The sequence below is a fragment of the Mesocricetus auratus genome, unplaced genomic scaffold (genome assembly GCF_017639785.1).
Source record: "Mesocricetus auratus isolate SY011 unplaced genomic scaffold, BCM_Maur_2.0 Super-Scaffold_6730, whole genome shotgun sequence".
In the NCBI taxonomy this organism is placed as follows: Eukaryota; Metazoa; Chordata; class Mammalia; order Rodentia; family Cricetidae; genus Mesocricetus; species Mesocricetus auratus.
In genome coordinates this window covers 65,719,494-65,738,575 of record NW_024429184.1, presented here as the reverse complement: position 1 = coordinate 65,738,575, position 19,082 = coordinate 65,719,494, and the positions used below count along the sequence as shown (strand labels likewise).

At 41.9% G+C, this 19,082-nt stretch overlaps 1 protein-coding gene across 15 annotated transcripts in view; it reads left to right on the top strand.

Annotated features, from left to right (window-relative positions):
- Positions 1-19,082, top strand: part of Cspp1 (centrosome and spindle pole associated protein 1) — a 96,593-nt gene that overhangs the window by 71,851 nt on the left and 5,660 nt on the right. For all 15 annotated transcript variants that reach the window (XR_005875638.1, XM_040741443.1, XM_040741451.1 and 12 more), the window contains 9 exons: positions 1,497-1,609; positions 5,236-5,385; positions 5,724-5,870; positions 6,482-6,586; positions 9,345-9,411; positions 10,054-10,171; positions 13,447-13,586; positions 14,548-14,688; positions 17,233-17,279. Coding sequence is in view for 14 of the 15 variants with exons in the window: in XM_040741443.1 (XP_040597377.1) it covers positions 1,497-1,609; positions 5,236-5,385; positions 5,724-5,870; positions 6,482-6,586; positions 9,345-9,411; positions 10,054-10,171; positions 13,447-13,586; positions 14,548-14,688; positions 17,233-17,279 (1,028 nt within the window). In the remaining variant the exon portion in view is untranslated. The remainder of the gene's footprint in view (positions 1-1,496; positions 1,610-5,235; positions 5,386-5,723; positions 5,871-6,481; positions 6,587-9,344; positions 9,412-10,053; positions 10,172-13,446; positions 13,587-14,547; positions 14,689-17,232; positions 17,280-19,082) is intronic.

The following is a 19,082-nucleotide window of genomic DNA, read 5'->3' as shown; positions in this document are numbered from 1 at the left end:
GCTGTTAATATTCATTTACTTTATCATTCTTAAGTGAGCTGCCGTGAACTCCAGTACTAATGTAGTCTCAGTTGTTTTTTTGGTTGCTATGGTAGCCAGTTACACGTCTGTTTTCTCATAGTACTAGCTCCCTATTCTTTGAAAAAGTTTTTTTTTGCAACAGATTTCATCTAACATATGTATTTTTAATTGTCACAAAATTTAAATTTTGAGGGAAATTAAGATAGAAGATAGCACACATTTATTTTACTATCAGCTTTCTGTAGTGCCCAAGATTTAAAAGAACATTCGTAGTCTCAGTTTGTTTTCAGTAGAACAGGTTCTTTTTTTGTGTGTGTGTGAAAAGTTCTCATGATGTTCAGGGCTTGATTTGACTTTCTGTTAATCCAGTCATCTAATAAACAGTGAATTTAAACTCAAAGGATAAGGAGAACTGAAATGCTAGCTGCCAAATACTTTCCATAAAGTAACACAAATAAGGGAGGTATACATGGAATTTATAGTAGTAAAAATGAATCAATAATTGAGCATGGTGACACACATCTGTAATCCCAGCCCTTAGGAGGCAGAGGCAGGAGGATTGCTGCAGATTTGAGGCTAGCCTTGTCTATATAGTGAATTTCAGATCAGTCATGGATGCATAGTAAGTCCCTGTTTCAATAAACAAACCAATGAAACAAAAAATAAATCAGTAATTTAAGAATAATATAAAAAGTTGTGAGACTTCAATTTAAATGTAATATTTTTTCCTTTTGTATTCAAAGAGATTCCTAGGGAATGATTATTTTTCAAATAACTTTTCTGAAATAAGTTCCCTTTGAAAATATATAATGCTATTTATAAGGAATATATATGACAATAAACTATTGTTACATTTATATCCCTTTAAAAAGTGTTCTGCTTATGCTACAGATAATAAGACCTGTGCATGCCAGTAAAGCATTGTACTCAGTAGTACACAGTTATGGAAAGTTGTTAATTATTTCATAGCTGACTTTATAGCCTGTAAGAATTTTGGACTTAGCAGTTTTCAAAAATAATTTCTGGAAATTTTTGATATGCATATAGAGTAATATCTATCCCCTCTTTTTTCCCCCCCAAACCCGGGGGATTGAATCCAGGGCCTTACACATGCTAAGCGAATGCCTTGCCCCTGAGCTATTTCTCCAGCTCCTAAGAACTGTTTTTAAGTAAGGCTAGGCACGTACATTTTCCATCATGAAGTTTACCTTGCAGGCCTCACTGTGCTCCATTTCCGCTGGCTGTTAGCGTGCACATGCCCTCGGTGTCTTCCCTGCCGTAGACGGAGTCCAGCTGCTCACTCTCATCTCATGCTCACTTTTCCTTGCTGCCTTCATGCACTCCTCTCATTCTTCTCTGCCTCCCTCCCTGACCTTGACCCCAGGACTTGTGTGTGTCACACTGTTTTTATAACGTGGGCTTATTAGTACACTGTTCCTTCCTAACAGTATGTTTTTGTCAACTGTCTTTTGAAGGTCCTGTACAAACACAGTGCTCTCCTTTTGCCCGGGGAAACGCATTCGGTGAGCCACCCACTGAGCTTCAGATTAAACAGCAAGAATTATACAAGGATTTTCTTCGTTTTCAGGTGAAAGGCATGTTTGATTATATAGCTCCAACTCTTAATACTAAATATAACACTAAACTAAACTTGCAGGTATTTTATCTACTATACACTAAATTCTAAAATGCCATGCAGTTATCCCAAATGTCTAGTTTATATCAGGTACAGCTATTGCTAAAATCACATTGTTCCACTCATCGGAATCCTTTCTAAACTTCATTAGAAGATCAGTAGTTTTTGAATCAGTGAAAGTTGAGATTTGTAAAATTCACTTACCAATATAGAGTGAATTTTTCTATATGGTTATTCAAGTAGGAAATGAGGCCCTGTTACCTCCCCACCCTTCCTCTCCACCCCCACCCCAAGGGATGTGCTATCCCTGGCTCAGTCTGGACTGTAAATAGCTACATTTCAGCTGAGTGTGTGGGACCTGCATTAATTTCAGTACTGAGACTAATAAGCAGGAGGATTGAGAAACCTGCCAGGGTTATATGAAAAGATTCTGTCTCAGGAAACAAAACAAAACAGATTTACACGTAATATAATGACATTTTGCAATTATATTCCTCTTCTTGAACATACGCAGGTAGCCTTTAAAGTAGTGAAATGTTCAGACTATTCCCAAAGAAGGTACTGAAGCATCTAGTGTTTATTGACCAATGAGCTCAGGGAATCCACAGCATTGGTTTAGAGCTGAGTGGGAGAATAGAGTCCCAGTGACTGAGATCTTTGCTTGTAAGGGACACAGGGTTTCTTTCTCTCCCTCCCTTTCCTCCACACCTACACAGTTATATCTCAGGGAACCTGATAAAATTTCCTTTGGTATACGTCTTTTTACATGATGATTTTTTTTTTACTCAAAAATCTGGTACAGTTGCCTCTCTTTGCTTACCCCTTAGCTTGACATTTAAGGTTTCTACCCTGATCCCAGTCTGCCAGTCAGATCCTCGTAGAATCACACTTGGACACTTTCTGCTCTTAGGTGTTATGGACTCTACATGGGGCAGTGGCATAAGGAAAAGAAGAATGTATCAGTGGAGGATGGGGTAGACCAGAAGCATGGCTATTTTCTTAGCACAGTGACAGTGAATGTGTGGAAGTGATTGGCAGAGAATATGACAGATATCAGAAGCCCTACAGATACCAGGCACTCAGGGCAGCAGGTTGAGGGTGGTACCCTAACAGCTGCTGAACTTGAAGGAGCTTGTGCTTCTGTTACCATGACAACAACAAAGTCAGAATGTAAGTTTATTTTATTTAGTACATCTAGCATGGAGTAAGACATAATTATCAAATGTTACAGATGCTTAAACATTTTATTCATAAATTACTTTTAGATGTAGTATCTTTTTAAATTTCAGACTGTCTAGAGAAAGTCTCTATTTTAGGAATAAATGCAACTAATCAGAGGTGGTTTGTCCCCAGTAGCAGAGGGGACCTGCAAAGCCAGTCTGGTGGCACACTAACATGCATGGGACCTCTAGGAAGTCTTTCCCTCTGGAAAGCCACCAATAAGAGAGGAGGCGTTGTCTGTTAGTGTGATCCTCAGCGCCCCTCCTTGTAAATCCTCAGTTCGCTTATGAATAGATTACTCTTGAATGGTGATTTTTCAATTGTTATTCTTAGTGGTCACAAAATCTATTGTGTCTTCAGTCAAGATTAACACAGAATTCTAAGAAAATGCAAAATAGCTAAATGGTGTTTATTTTTACTATCAACAATATCTTACAAGACAAAAAATGTAAAACTTAAGGATTGAAGTGTTTGTTTTAAAGTATACAAATTTGTTCACAGAGGGGAGAAAAGGAGCTTTAGCCAGGGATTTGCACAAACAAGAAATAGTTAATGCTCTAGACGCCTTGGTGCTGTTAAAACTGAGTAAATAACATTTGTGAGTGATTTTTAAGTACAGCTTTAAAAAAATTTAAGTTTTAATAATTCTATCAAAAATTAATTTAAAATTAACATTTTATCAGTGCTTTTGTGTTACATACTTTGAAAACTGACCTAGAAGATAAGTTTTCTCCTTGGCAACAATACTTAGCCTGTCTGTTGGCATTAGGTGTAGGTCTGTTAATGCCTTACATGTTGGAAGTATTTGATTTTAATGTAGCAGTTGTCCTCCATAATTTTTTTTTCATGGAAGATGGAGAAGTAAGGTCCTGTTGCATTGTCAGTGCTTTCTCTGGATTTGTTGTCCTTGTGAGTGTCTGCATATTGCTTGGTACTGAGTGTTAGGCTGCATATTTTCCATGTGTCATAGTAAGTATCAAGAAAGGCTATAGTTGGTCACTCATAGTTCATACAGAAAGATTCAAGTTCCCATTATGTAAAATACAGACAATGTGCAACCTTAAAGCTATGGGAGATTCAGATTGCATAAAAATACTTTGTGTTTTAAAAATGTAAAATCCAGAGTGACACCTTTAGGAGACACAGTCCCACAGTAAACTTTGTGTTCCTCTTGGTCTTACAATCTTTCTGAGATTACCCCTGAGTCAATATGGTTGCCTGAGCATGATCTGCTAACAGAAGGGCGGAGTCTCAAGGGGCCTCAGCCCCAGACAAAGAATGGTACAGCAAACTAAGGAGTGTTGAGAGCAGGAGAAATAGTCTTCTCCAGGGAGAACAAGGGGGGATGGAGAAAGGGAAAATGGTGTAATTGTATTTTGCTTTCAAAAAATTAAAAAGTATTTAATCAAAGGTCTATAGACAATGTTAATAGTCTGTAAGATTATATATTTGTTGATAGCCTTCTGGTAATCGTGAATGTTCAGCACCAGCTGGTCTTGGTGTACATATTGTAATCTTAGCTCTTGAAAGGCTAAGGCAGGAGGATCATCCTAAGTTTGAGGCCATCCTGGGCTTACTTAGGGACCTCAAGGCCAACCTCAGAATGAGACCTTTTCTTTCAACTCCAGAAAATTTAGCTGTTTTGTTGTTTGTTTGTTTTAAACTCATTCTACCATCCTTGCTGCCTCATCCATAGAGGATATGGACCGTTTCCTAGGGCTTCCTTCCATCCAGGTCTGATGTTCTTCTGTAGCCTGTTCTCCCTGTGTTCTCGGGGGAGTGGCCAGGGTAAATGTCATGCTGGCTCCTGTGTCTGTCTACATCCTCTGCAAATACCTGGGCAGAGCCAGGCCCTGTGCGTGCTGGGCACAGGCTTTACTCCTGAGCTGCTCCCAACACTGAGATTTCGGTTCTTAACCTTACAGGAGAGAAGAGAGCATTGTGAGGGAATGTTCTTTCATAAAAAAGTCTATGACACTCAGCTCTTGTGTGGGAATTGTCTCCAAGTTCAAGCTCACTGAAATACAGTGGTGACCATAGAATAATGTAGCCATAGAGGTTTGCTCAGCACCTTTCATACAGAAAGAGCCAATCTGCTCTTCACATTGCTTCATTTTATTTCTTGGTGAGAAGTGAACTTAAATGTTGGATGAGAAAGTTAAGGAGAAGTCCACTCCTTAGGCTCACACAGTCCATATTAAGCAGACATGCCAATTGACTAGCAGATTTTAGAAGTATCGTGTCCTTCCTAGTAAAATACAGGACACCCACATTTTTGAGTCTGTAAGAATCCAGAAAAAGTGAAACTCTAGCTTGTCAGTAGTTTGGCAGAATACTGACTCATCCTCATTCTTCAGATCGAGGAGAAGAAGCAAAGAGAAGAGGCAGAGCGTGAGAGACTGAGAGTTGCAGAAGAGAAGGAAGAAAAGCGGCTTGCGGAGCAGAGGGCAAGGATTCAGCAGGAGTACGAGGAGGAGCAGGAGAGGAGGAGGGAGAAGGAGGAGGAGGTGCGTGCAAGGGAAGCGTTTACATTACGTTGACTTGAGAAGTTTTCATTATTGCATGAGAGGGCTGCTACCCTGAAATCCATCTTTAAAGTGCCCCATTGTTAAAATCATTGTGCGTTATTTTATTGGGATTGATTACTAATTTAAGAAAGAGACAAATTGTTTAACATTCAACTAGTAAAAGATGTCTGCTACTTTATTAAGTAGATGGTATCTTCATTTTGTAGGACACCGTTATCTTTTATATATTCAATTTTTACTTTTAGACAAATAAAGTAATACATTTTTAACTGTACTTCAAATTTATGCAAGAAGTATGTCTTTTCAAATTTTTAAAGCAAAGGCTAAAGAATGAAGAACTCATTCGGTTAGCTGAAGAGAGGCGAAAAGAAGCAGAAAGGAAGAAGAAAGAAGAGGAAGAAAAACATAACTTGCAACTTCAGCACTATTATGAGAGAGAAAATATGATTGGAGATGAAACGAAGGTATGTGTCAGAGGGAGACGTGCCAGGCCCAGAGCTCGTGCTGGGAAGGGAGAGAGAGGAGGGCTGCTGCCTTCCCTGGCCTTTCCACCCAGTGCCGACACTGTATTGACCTTCGTTTGTGAGGTGCTGTCACAGCTGGAATTCTGGGCCTAATTTTAGCCATTTTCAGTCTTGTTGTGGCCCTGTGTTTAACTGTGCTGCTTAAAATGCAGTCTGTAGACCAGAACCACATGGGCCGTGGGCTCTGGTTACTCAGCACCTCGACAGGTGACTGGCCAATAAATATCCTAACAAAAACATTGGGCTTGCATTCTTTGTTTTATGGATTATATTGGAAATTAAATGTAATTCACCAGAGCCTGCTTTTGGAGTCCCTATTTGTGATGCACAGGGCTGATATTAAGAGTGGGAACAGGAATCATGAGTCACAATTATTAGACAAGGCTCTCTCCAGACACCTAATTGGAGCCTACACAACTAAAATAACCTGACTTTTATAAAGAATGTTTTATTAAAAGCAATAATGTTCTGAACTTCTTAAGTGGTCTCCACTATTGAATATGTAGTTTGTATGTGCATATGTATGTACAGAAAGTTTTTTTTTTTTGCAGCATTTAAGACAGCCTTCTCCTGTAGTCCCTGCTCTTCAGAACAAAATTGCAAGCAAACTCCAAAGACCTCCTTCAGTCGACACCATCATAAGTTCCTTCATTCATGTATATACTTTTTCTTAGGGATGGAGCACTTTATCAAATTTCCTACTGTGTGCATTAGTTTACCTGTTGCTAGAGTTGTAGTTGATAGCACTTGGTGCCCTGGAGCTTTAGTCTTATAGTCAGAATTAAGTCATAATTAATGAGCCATAGTCAGTTAAAGCAAATGGTATTGTCTCAGCTCCTTAAGAAAGTCCTTTTGCTTATTTTGTTGTTGTTTTCATTTGTTTGTTTTGACACAGGGTTGCATTCTATAGCCCTGGCTGTCCTGGAATTTGCTATATAGACTAAGCTGGCCCCCAACTCACAGAGGCTTGCCTCTGCTCCTGAGTGCTGGGATTAAAGTTGTTTGCTACTGTACCCCACTAAGAAAGTCGTGGAAAAAAATATGTTCTAGCTAGCTGTAGCTGTACTGGTGGAGTCTCTAACCAGCTGTAGCAATACTGGTGGAGTCTCTAACCGGCTGTAGCGATACTGGTGGAGTCTCTAACTGGCTGTGGTTGTACTTGTGGAGTCTATCTAACTAGCTGTGGTTATACTTGTGGAGTCTCTAACTAGCTGTGGTTATACTTGGAGAGTCTCTAACTAGCTGTGGTTATACTTGTGGAGTCTCTAACTAGCTGTGGTTATACTTGTAGAGTCTCTAACTAGCTGTGGTTATACTTGTGGAGTCTCTAGCTGTGGTTATATTTGTGGAGTCTCTAACTAGCTGTGGTTATACTTGTGGAGTTTCTAACTAGCTGTGGTTATACTTGCGGAGTTTCTAACTAGCTGTGGTTATACTTGTGGAGTCTCTAACTAGCTGTGGTTATACTTGTGGAGTCTCTAACTAGCTGTGGTTATACTTGTGGAGTCTATCTAACTAGCTGTGGTTATACTTGTGGAGTCTATCTAACTAGCTGTGGTTATACTGTGGAGTCTCTAGCTGTGGTTATACTTGTAGAGTCTCTAACTAGCTGTGGTTATACTTGTGGAGTTTCTAACTAGCTGTGGTTATACTTGTGGAGTCTCTAACTAGCTGTGGTTATACTTGCGGAGTCTCTAACTAGCTGTGGTTATACTTGGGGAGTCTCTAACTAGCTGTGGTTATACTTGTGGAGTCTCTAGCTGTGGTTATATTTGGGGAGTCTCTAACTAGCTGTGGTTATACTTGTGGAGTTTCTAACTAGCTGTGGTTATACTTGCGGAGTTTCTAACTAGCTGTGGTTATACTTGTGGAGTCTCTAACTAGCTGTGGTTATACTTGTGGAGTCTCTAACTAGCTGTGGTTATACTTGTGGAGTCTCTAACTAGCTGTGGTTATACTTGTGGAGTCTGTAACTAGCTGTGGTTATACTTGTGGAGTCTGTAACTAGCTGTGGTTATACTTGTGGAGTCTATCTAACTAGCTGTGGTTATACTTGTGGAGTCTGTAACTAGCTGTGGTTATACTTGTGGAGTCTGTAACTAGCTGTGGTTATACTTGTGGAGTCTAACTAGCTGTGGTTATACTTGTGGAGTCTCTAACTAGCTGTGGTTATACTTGTGGAGTTTCTAACTAGCTGTGGTTATACTTGCGGAGTTTCTAACTAACTGTGGTTATACTTGTGGAGTTTCTAACTAGCTGTGGTTATACTTGTGGAGTCTATCTAACTAGCTGTGGTTATACTTGTGGAGTCTCTAACTAGCTGTGGTTATACTTGTGGAGTTTCTAACTAGCTGTGGTTATACTTGCGGAGTTTCTAACTAACTGTGGTTATACTTGTGGAGTTTCTAACTAGCTGTGGTTATACTTGTGGAGTCTCTAACTAGCTGTGGTTATACTTGTGGAGTCTCTAACTAGCTGTGGTTATACTTGTGGAGTTTCTAACTAGCTGTGGTTATACTTGCGGAGTTTCTAACTAACTGTGGTTATATTTGTGGAGTCCCTTATGTTTTAGACTGATCTACAGTCAAAAGCAAGTCGGGAAAGTTGGCCTTTAAGTTGATGCTTGAGCAACCAGCAGGAATTAGCTATAAAACACAGTGTGTCTGCAAGCTGTAGAAGGTAGGGCAAACCATGTGGAGAATGTTCTGTAGTTTGCCTTGGCCTGGTCTGATGTGGCCTTTGTGCAAAGGCAGCAGGGAGTGGAGACCCTGTGCAGGGTGTTGGGGAAGGGATGGAGGAGTTACAGGCTTTGACTTCTCCATGGGCAAGTGGGTTGCAGCAGTGTGAACTACTAGAGCAAGCATACACGTGTGAGAAAAACATATTCTTGGATTCTACTTCTGAGAGTGATTCATACGTTCTGTGATAGGAATTGCATTGGGATCCTTGTAACGTCTAAGTAGAATGGCGTGGGTACTTGTCCTTGTGTAATGTTCTCATGGGCAGTGAAGACAGACAGGATGCTTTTATGCAAGTCCTGATGTGAGACTGAGGACTTAAAACAAGGGCGGTGACACAAAAGTGACACAGGGAACTGAGCAGGGTTAACAACTTCAGGAAATATTTTGGTGTGGGAGGGGCGAGGCTAATTTTCTGGGCCCTGGTGATGATAATACAAGTTGGAGATTGAAAGTTGAGTTATGGCTGAGGAAGGCATTTTGGACTAAATTTGTAGTTTGGGAAGCAATTAACATATTGGTGATTACTAAATTAATGTGATTGTGCAGGGTAAGTATATAGGGGGGAAGTCAAAAGGGTTGAGGACACAAATTTGAGGAAATTCAGTGTTTGAACAGCAGGGAGGGTTACACACAAAGAAGGAACGCTGACCATGTCTGTCATTGTTGTTCATAGGAAAGCTCCGTGTCCAGGGCACAGTCTCCCCCAGTACCTGCAAGGAAGAACCAACTTCGTGCAGAAGGTAGATAGTACGCCTAGAATCTCGAGGCTGTGTGCTTTTCAGTCATCTCAGAATAATTACAGAGCTGTGGACAACTGCAAAAATGGTGGGGAAAAGTGCTATGTGTACCCGTTCCCATGGCATCCTGCACAAATTGCATGTACACACTGTACACTGCACACACGAGACTTTCAGTAGCTTTTCACCGGCATTTTTGGGTTTTATGTTTGTGGCTTTAGTTGTTTTTATCATGTGTAATTTGTACAGTCCACCCCAACAGTCAGCCCTCAGAGTGCAAACTTTTTTTTATGAGACAGGGTTTCTCTGTATTGTTTTGGAGGCTAACGGTCCAGCCTGGCCTCGAACTCACAGAGATCCGCCTGCCTCTGCCTCCCGAGTGCTGGGATTAAAGGCATGCGCCACCACCGCCCGGCCAGAGTGCAAACTTGTTATGGCCTTTGTATCTTTCTGTTTTTATCAATATTTTGATGGTGGGTCTTAATGATGTTCATTATGATGTATATATGTCTATATATTTAAAACACACAAATATCTTTCATAAAATTTCTCTGAGCATTTTACCTTTATGATAAGTGACATTGTGTTTTCGTAATTAATCTTTTGTTCTTCAATTTCTTTTAACGTCTCAATGGGAATTTGCAGAGGAGAAAAAAAATGTAATTATGGAGTTATCAGAAATGAGGAAGCAGCTGCGCAGTGAAGAGAGGCGTTTGCAGGGACGGCTGCTGCACCTGGACAGTGATGAGGAGATCCCGCTCAGGTGCTGCTATCTGCATCTTTCTGGAATGTGAAGGGTGAATCTTAGAGTGGCGCCCTACCCCCCCTTCTGAAAGCTAGAGCTAGTTTCCTGGGGGAAATAATGGCATGGGAATGGAAAATTCTAAGGTCAGGATGATTATGCATATGATAGTAGTTTGTGATTATTTTTATATTTTCCTTCAACTTTTCTTTTTTTGTTGGATACTTATTTCCTAGCAAAACATAGCTGTTGTTACTGGTAGAGGACTCGGCTTCCCTGAAGGAAGCTCCTGCATTGTAGGTTAGTCTTCTGGAAGCTTGAAGATTATTTCTGGGCTATTGTACAGCACACACTTTCCTTTAGAGATAAGCTTTCTTTTTGGGGCTAATCTGATAGGAAATCTGGGAACATCAAACATGCAGCTAGGTATTCACCCACCTTGCTTTCTGCATCATTAATACCTTAACACTACAAGCATATGTTTGAGGCTGACATTTGTTGTGTGACAAAATGTTTCCTGAGGAGACACAACACGCATGTCTATTCACCCCAGATAGGGAGCCCACGACAGACCAAAGTACAGATGCCACGAAAATCAAACTTGGTGAACCAGTGATTTTTATTGGGATTACTTATAGGAGCAGAACTGCCTCAAAGACAGCTGCATCACCAAAGCTTAGCCCAGCATGGGAACCGGCATCAGAAAGCTGGGAACCTGGAGCACATTGCAGCTGCCTGCAGGCAGCTCAGCATGTTGGAGTGTGTCCTTTCCAGGTGCCTCAGTTAATCTAAACCTCTTCCAGGCAGCTCGGCTCCTTCTAGGCAGTCTTTTTTTGTCCCTCAGTTTATGTGGAGTGTCTTCTTTGTACCTGGATTCCCTCATCTGAAGACTCTTGGTTTTCATTGTTTACTCTGGCAGGGAGGGCCCTAGTGAATCTGGTCAGTCTCAGGAACTTCCTGGAGATATTTTGAGTTGTTTACCTTCCTACTTAAGGAGCCTCCCTTTTTGGAGGAAATTATTACACAACGACATTGAAATGTTACTGTTATTTAAATCCACACTTTCTGGATTTCTTTCTTAATGTCCTGCTTCTGTTTGGGTGTCTCATACAAGTTTCAGCACTGTGTTTAGTTGTCATGACTCTCAGTCTTCTCTGTCTGGGACTTTTTTCAGCCTGTTTTCATGACTGTTTGTGCTCCTCAGTTTGAGTGTGCATGAGTTCCCTGTGACTAGACTGGGTGAAGAACATTTGTGAAGAGCTGGGTGGGGTGCTGTTCTCCCGGGACATACCATCAAGACTGTACAAAGCACCTGATATTGTTGGTGATACTAACCTTCACCACATGATTCCAGCATTGTACGGTAGCTCCACCAGAAAGTGGCTGTGGTTTACTCGTAATTCACTAAATCTAGTATACTTCCTTGCATAGCAAAGACAGGCAGATATGGGTTAAGTCTTTGTGAACTCTGAATTCTAACTTAGAAATTGGAATTATGAGAAATTCAACAAGAATTTGTTAAAACTTACTGATAGAATTTTTAATATGTATCATAGAGACATGTAATGTTTGGTTCTTCATTTTAATTTCATAGAACAGTTTCATAAAAAGAATTTCTTATTTTACTGCATTATCAAGCTCCCCATGTGGCAGGCATAGAACAGATATGATACAGATCACATGCAAATGAAATCTAATAACCTAATTGTAAATAAATCATCTTATTTACTTACTAGTATTAGGAAACTGATAGGGACCCAATGTAAAAGCCTCCTAGCAGTTTCTTTTAATTGTTTTAATAAGTGTTTATGGATTTGATGTCATCCATGAAAAACCCCAGCTCTCATCTTAAAGGGACTAAGAGATTGTTTATTCTGGAGCAGTTATGACCTTGGAGCACAGATTTAGTTATCCTAAACTCCTTGTTCCTATGCGGAAGCAGCTTCATGACATATTTATACTTTTACAGAACAAAGAACGTCATGCATCAAAGTAAATTTACAAAGCATTCATGACTACATCAGGGAGGTGAGCACAGCAGGATGGGGGAGCTGTTTTACAGACCTAAGATGCTATCTGATGGGATTCTTGGGTTGACAGAAGCTAGTGTTCTGCTAAGTTAATAGGTTGCAAAAAGTTTTTATCTATTGTTGCAAGATGTTCCAGCATGGAGGGAGGCAAGCAGTGACTGTTCCATGGGGCCAGACTTAGCCCAAGAGAAAGTGGTTAGCCTCTGGACCTGCAACATTCCCAGCCTTCTTGCACAGTCTTGAAATGCCAGTCAGCGGTCAGTCTCTGCAGACAGGACTCCTTTATCCTACTATCCTAGCTGTGTGGTAGAGATCAGAGCCAGCTTTGACAGGGCCATGCTGTGACCCTTCTAAAAGTTCCCTGAGAGGAAAGGAAACCCACGAGAGAACTCAAGGTTGTCCTGTTAAATTGCTTATGACTGCATCTTAGGTTCTTTTTATAAAGAGGATGGATGCTGACTTTGGTGGCACACACCTTTAATCCCAGCGCTGGGAGGGAGGGCAGGCAGGTCTTTTATGGATGGTGGGTTTTGGGCCAGCCAGGGATACACGAGAGGGCCCTGGATCACAAAGGTGGAGGGAGAGGGAGATACAGGAGAAGGAAGTGCGTACACGGTGTTGAAGGAAGCACTGGCTGGTGTCTGGTTTTATTTTCAGAATTAGAGTTTCCATTCTCTACCATTTCCTTTGGGTGAATGACAACAGTCAAGCCTTAGCAGAACTACTTAACTACTGTAACTATCAGGGTGTCGGGAGGTGTCTGTAGAGTCCCGGGACAGTTCCTAGGGATGGAGCAGAGCCTTCCTGCTCTGTGTGCAGTTTCTACTTTAGACTGAGAGGGAGGTAAGCTTTACTGACACCCAAGTCATGTCACAGACTTGCTGTGTGTGTTACTTCACATTTCTTTTTCTTTTCTTCCTCACAACATTATTAAAACGGACAGATTTTTTATAAATAATGGCATTAAAATCAAATTGCTAAAAAGTACATGTCTGATTTTTGTTTTTTTTTTGAGACAGGGTCTCATGTAGCTCAAGGTGATTTGAAATTATGTGGTTGGCCTTGAACTCCAGAATGCTAGGATTGCAGGCAGGTGACACCGTGCTCTTATCAAGTCTTCAGGTTTTAGCATAGGTGATCAATAGAGCAGAGCTGTTACAATTTATGTGGTAACCGTGTAAAAGAAGCCAAGTTGCTTTTACAGTGAATTGAATGTGTGTTTGTTTCCTACCCATAAAATCATTGATCACAATTTGTCATGTACAGGAAGAGAGAAAGGAATCCCATGGACATATTTGACATGGCTAGACATCGGGTACAAGCTCCTGTCCGAAGACCGTCACCAAAAGGCTTGGATGCTACTACTTTTCAGAATATTCATGACTTCAATGAACTCAAAGAGAGAGGTGAGAGTGGGGTGTCATATTTGCTAGGCTCTAGGTGACATCTTGGGGTACGGCTGGTAGAATCCCATCACACAAGCTTGTTCTTCTGGCCCCCTTGTGATACTTTCAAGTTTATGTAAAGCTTTTCATTAAAGAACATCAATTTTGTATTCTTTAATTTTATGTCTGTTGTAATATCCTTTGACTGAGGTTCTGATTTACAGTGAAGGTTGTTACTAATTGTTTTTTTAATGCTGATGACCGTAAAGTGCTGTGCCAGTGAGCTTTACCCCAGCAAGGTCCAGAGTTTCCATATGCCCCGCCTCTGCCCATGTACAGCCTTCCGCATTACAAGCGCCTGCGCCCCCGAGGCGCACAGTGTTAGGACTGCTCAGCCTGGATGGACATACCATTATCTCTCAAAGTTCATGGTTTGTTTTGCACTAGGGCTTATGTTTGATGTGTATGCCCTCACCTTGGGTAGCTGTATGATAAGCTATACTCACATTGTAGGATCATGTGGAGTACTTTCACAGCCCTAAGAGTCCTTGGCTAAACCCTTCCCTGTGTTCCTTTAAGTTTCCAGTTTATTTTACGCAGAGTGTCATAATCAATACAGTTGGAGTCTACTTTCTCAGATTGGTGCCTGTCACTCAGTAACACACTCAGATCTCCTCAGTACCTTTTCATGACTTGATAGTTTATTTTAGCCCCCCCCCCCCCTTTTTTTTTCCACGCTGGCCTAGAACTCTCTGTGTAGCCCAAGTGACCTTGAACTGGTAGCAGTCTTCCTGCTGTGACTACAGGCAGAAGTTTGACTTAATTGCATTCCTTGTTTAATTAAAAACCACAGTTAATCTGTTCATTTTCTTAAGAACATCTTGCTTACTTCTGTATTTTATAGTTAATTTGTGTACAGATTTTTGTGTCTAGATCTCAGTTGAAAACAAGGTTTAACTTAGTTATGTAATTTTCGCACCAGATTCAGAAACACGAGTGGACCTGAAGTTAATGTACCCAGATCCTCCGCGAGATCATCACACCTTAGAGATTCAGCAGCAGGCCCTGCTACGAGAACAGCAGAAGAGGCTGAATAGAATGAAAATGCAGGAGAGTGCGGGAGGTACAGTGCAAACCCTGCCGCTTCTCATGGTGGCTACGGCCCTTCTTTCTGTAGCGTTCAAGGTGCTGGGGTGTGTGTGTGTGTGTGTGTGTGTGTGTGTGTGTGTGTGTGTGTGTATGTATGTGTGTATGTGTGTGTATGTATGTATATGTATGTGTATATATGTATGTGTGTATGTATGTATATGTATGTGTATATATGTATGTGTGTGTATGTATGTATATGTATGTGTATATATGCATGTGTGTGTATGTGTGAATGTATGTATGTATGTATGTATGTATGTAATTTGGGGGGCATGTGCGCATGAGCAAAGGTACCCTCGGAGATCAGAAGGGAGTGTGCAATCCCTTAAACTGAAGTTACAGGTAGTTGGGAGCCTCTAGGTAGGTGCCAGGAACCAACTCTTGTCCTGTAAAATTGGTGAGCCTTCTCATCAGCCTTTTTTAAAAGACAGTCTTGTTTCTACCTTCTTGACTGGCCTGGAATTCACTGTGTAGACTAGACTGGCTTTGAACTTGGAGCAGTCATCCTGCCTCTGCTTCCTGTAGTATGGGCATGTGCTACTCTGTCCAGCCTTTTCAGCTTTTTACCGAATTGATTTTAATCCCCGGCAGGGCCTTGCACTGGCAGCTCCATGGGAGCCTTTTGATATATTGATTAGTTCATAAGGGTCATGTGCCCCTGGTTGGGAGCTCTTTTGTTCACAGTGTGGCGCACACCTTTAGTCCCAGCACTCTGGAGCCAGAGACAGGTGGATCTCTGTGATTTTGAGGCCAGCCTGGTCTACAGAGTGAGTTCTAGCTAGGAAAGCCAAAGCTACACAGAGAAACCCTGTCTTGAAAACCAAAACAGACAAAAATCTGGGGAGTATCAGATTTGGCTGTATGTTTTTGTGTAATTATCCAGTTATCTAAATATTATCTACATCTAGTCTAATGGTATTAAGATGCCCATGAAGAGCAGAGACTGACCTACACTAACATGATGTGGTGGGCAGCAAGATAGGCTGCTGCTCTCAAGTGGCTAAGGACACTGTAGAAATAGAGGCCAGTTAAATACAGTGTGAGCACTGCAAAGGGGCCTGAGCCTACTGGAATACAGTGTGAGCACTGCAAAGGGGTCTGAGCCTACTGGAATACAGTGTGAGCACTGCAAAGGGGTCTGAGCCTACAGGAATACAGTGTGAGCACTGCAAAGGGGTCTGAGACTATAGGAATACAATGTGAGCACTGCAAAGGGGTCTGAGCCTACAGGGATACAGTGTGAGCACTGCAAAGGGGCCTGAGCCTACTGGAATACAGTGTGAGCACTGCAAAGGGGTCTGAGCCTACAGGGATACAGTGTGAGCACTGCAAAGGGGCCTGAGCCTACTGGAATACAGTGTGAGCACTGCAAAGGGGCCTGAGCCTACTGGAATATGGGGTGAGCACTGCAAAGGGGCCTGAGCCTACTGGAACACAGTGTGAGCACTGCAAAGGGGTCTGAGCCTACTGGAACACAGTGTGAGCACTGCAAAGGGGTCTGAGCCTACTGGAATGTATAACTAGCAATGACACGGTAAGTGGGCCTAAAGGTAGGGTCGAGTTGTCTTACAGCATCCATGGGCCTTACTGAACACCAAGTGAGCATTGTCCCATTTGCTTTGCCAGCCTGTACACTATTGAGAGTAGCCAAAGCAAAGGACTTACAAAAGCAAGGCCAGGAAAGATGATCTTACTTGTTAGTTTTTTGAAACCTGAGACCCTCTTGGCAGGCTGATAATGGCTTACAGAATCTGAGGAAGGCCCCTAACCTCAGGAGGCGTGACCGGAGTATGCGATTTAACACTTTAGGGTGAGCTCATAGATCAAGACTTGGACAAACACTTGTATGGGAGTGATTATCCCTCCTCATGGTACAGAATTTTAAGTATCAAATGATCTGTTCTTGTGGGATCTTACCAGTTTAGGCACAGTAAGACTAACATAGGCCCCAGATGGGCACAGATACTTCTTACTGTGAATATCCATCTGCCTCAGCAAACACTGATGAAATGACCATAAGATATGGCCTAACCATGGAAAGTCACAAAGATAAAAGGATGTGGGCCACCACTGCAACTCCTTTACTCCCAAAGACAGCATCTCGAGGGTCCAAGTGTACCGTGCTTGGAGAAACATGGGAAGGTTGCCTTACCGCGGATGACCTGTGCTACCTGACCTGGCGCTGGCTACCAGTTTAACTTACTCCAACCCCCTAGTAAGCTCAGTGGCTTTGTGCAGAGACTATGGGAGCAAGACAGATGGTTTAAAAAGAAAAAAAAAGGGGGGGATCCTGTGTTAATTTTTTCTTAGATATCAAAGTTCATAAAGATTTTATTAATGAGTCATTTACCCAGAATGGGTACAAGATTTAATGAACAAATAGCATCATTTCTAAGATGGTTCTGGTGTGTGATAGGTGAAAAGTATTTGTCAGTAAGAGCTAGTAGTAGAAGATCTGAAATTTATTTTTATTTGTAACCTTCTCTAAACATTTACCTTGTTCTTCTGTTGACTACAGTTGACTTAGACACCATCTCCAATGGTAAAGGAAAAAGGCACCGAATGGTAAGAAACCAATGCAGATTTTTAAGTTATATTTTGGGGCCTATGTTAAATGCAAATTTAGATTTTGAACATGTCCATAATAGTAATACTTGTTTTTAAAACACAGTTTGTATTGTAAATGCAATGTCTAGAAATATATAGCTAAGATATAGAGAAAATGGACTGTAATGGGTAGGAATAACATCCTTGTGGCTTTGCTGGTGTCTTCAGCTGTGTAAGTTAGGGGAGGTGGGCAGATTATTAATTTTTATGTCTCAGTTTTCCAGTACTTACTGATGAGGATCACTATAAAGAATATTTGCAAGACAGAGATACTTTGGGCATCCATATTCTGTATGCATTCTACTAGGAAAAGTGTGTATAAATGTCACTGTGAGGGTTAAGTGAGAGGACACATGAAGTGAAAATTCTTTCCAGTGGGGCCTGGCCCATACTGATTGCTGAGTTGTTAGCTGTCACTAAAATTAGAGTAGTAGACATGTACTTAATGGTGTAGATGACAAACAAGACTGGTCCCTTATCTTTATCCTGAAATGACATTGTATGAGGCAGCTTTAACAAATGTTTGTGCTCTGTGGACCAGAAACTGTACTCAGGGCATAGTAATACCAGAAACCCTTTCTCTGGAAGGCTCACATCCTGTCTGAGAGGAGGGACACATTACTATGCTGCAGCAGGGAAGGAGAGCAGGCAGAGGAGGCCGGGGAGGGTTGACAGGAGGACTTTGAGTATGACACAGCAGCTTTGGGGGAGCGAACGTGCACACTGGACAGAACTGCAGGAAGGGTGCTTGAGCAAGCGTGAGTGGGCCGTCGCACATCCGGTGAGGAGACGCGTGCAGCCTGGAGTGCCGTCCTGGCTCCATAGTTTGCATCTGTCACTACTGTGTTGAGAGCAGCGGACACGACAGGAGGGATTCCTTTCAGAGTCCAGGCAGATGTGTTGTGGGAGGCTGAGGCGTGGCAGGAGAAGTGCTCTGAAAATAGCTGTTCTTTGGTAAGCTGACAGGTTTGGGGTTGGTAGGTGGTGAAGAAGGAAAAAATTGCGGGCTGTTTGACACAGCAAGTATGAATGGCATATTAGCTGAGCTGGTGAGCACATGGTTAAGGGTCCAGGGGACACGCTGGGCTAGAGATTCTTAGGATACTGCTAGCCTTTCCCCAGTTCAGACGATGATGCTTGGCTGGGCCTGTGCGCACCCAAGGTTCTGTCTAGTGCTGCTGCTCTGGTTTCACCTGATGAGCGTCACTCATCTCCTGTGTGTTGCTAAAGTTTACACTAAATTACACTTTTTAGCTCATTATCTTGCCTATGGCCATACATCCAACCAGCAAGGCCCAGCTCTGAGCCCAGGTGGGCTCCAGACCTACCTGTCCTACAGAATGGCCTGAGGCACTTGGCCTCTTTGGGAAAACTGCAGATTGGTAGATCTTACCACGTGTGATGGCTCCATTACTCCATGCAAAAGATGATGAGGGTTACTATCTGGGGCTCTGGTTAAAAATCTGGATTACTTACAGCAGGTTTGGATGAGAAGCTTTAGTTTTCATGACTGTCCTGCCTCAAAACTAAATTGTATAGAACAGTGTGTGGCAGTCAAAGAGGAGATACACGTTCAGTATATGAAGAGTTGAATATACAAAAACTGTCAATCAGCAACAAGAGAATTCATTGCTGGAGTGTTGGAGCAAAGTGCAGAAATCACGTGCAAGTCGTAGGCTCCTAACACACAAAGTGGTTGTTGTAGAGATGTCAGTTTAAATTACTTCCCATTTGGGAGCCCACTATAGTTGTGGTATTCCC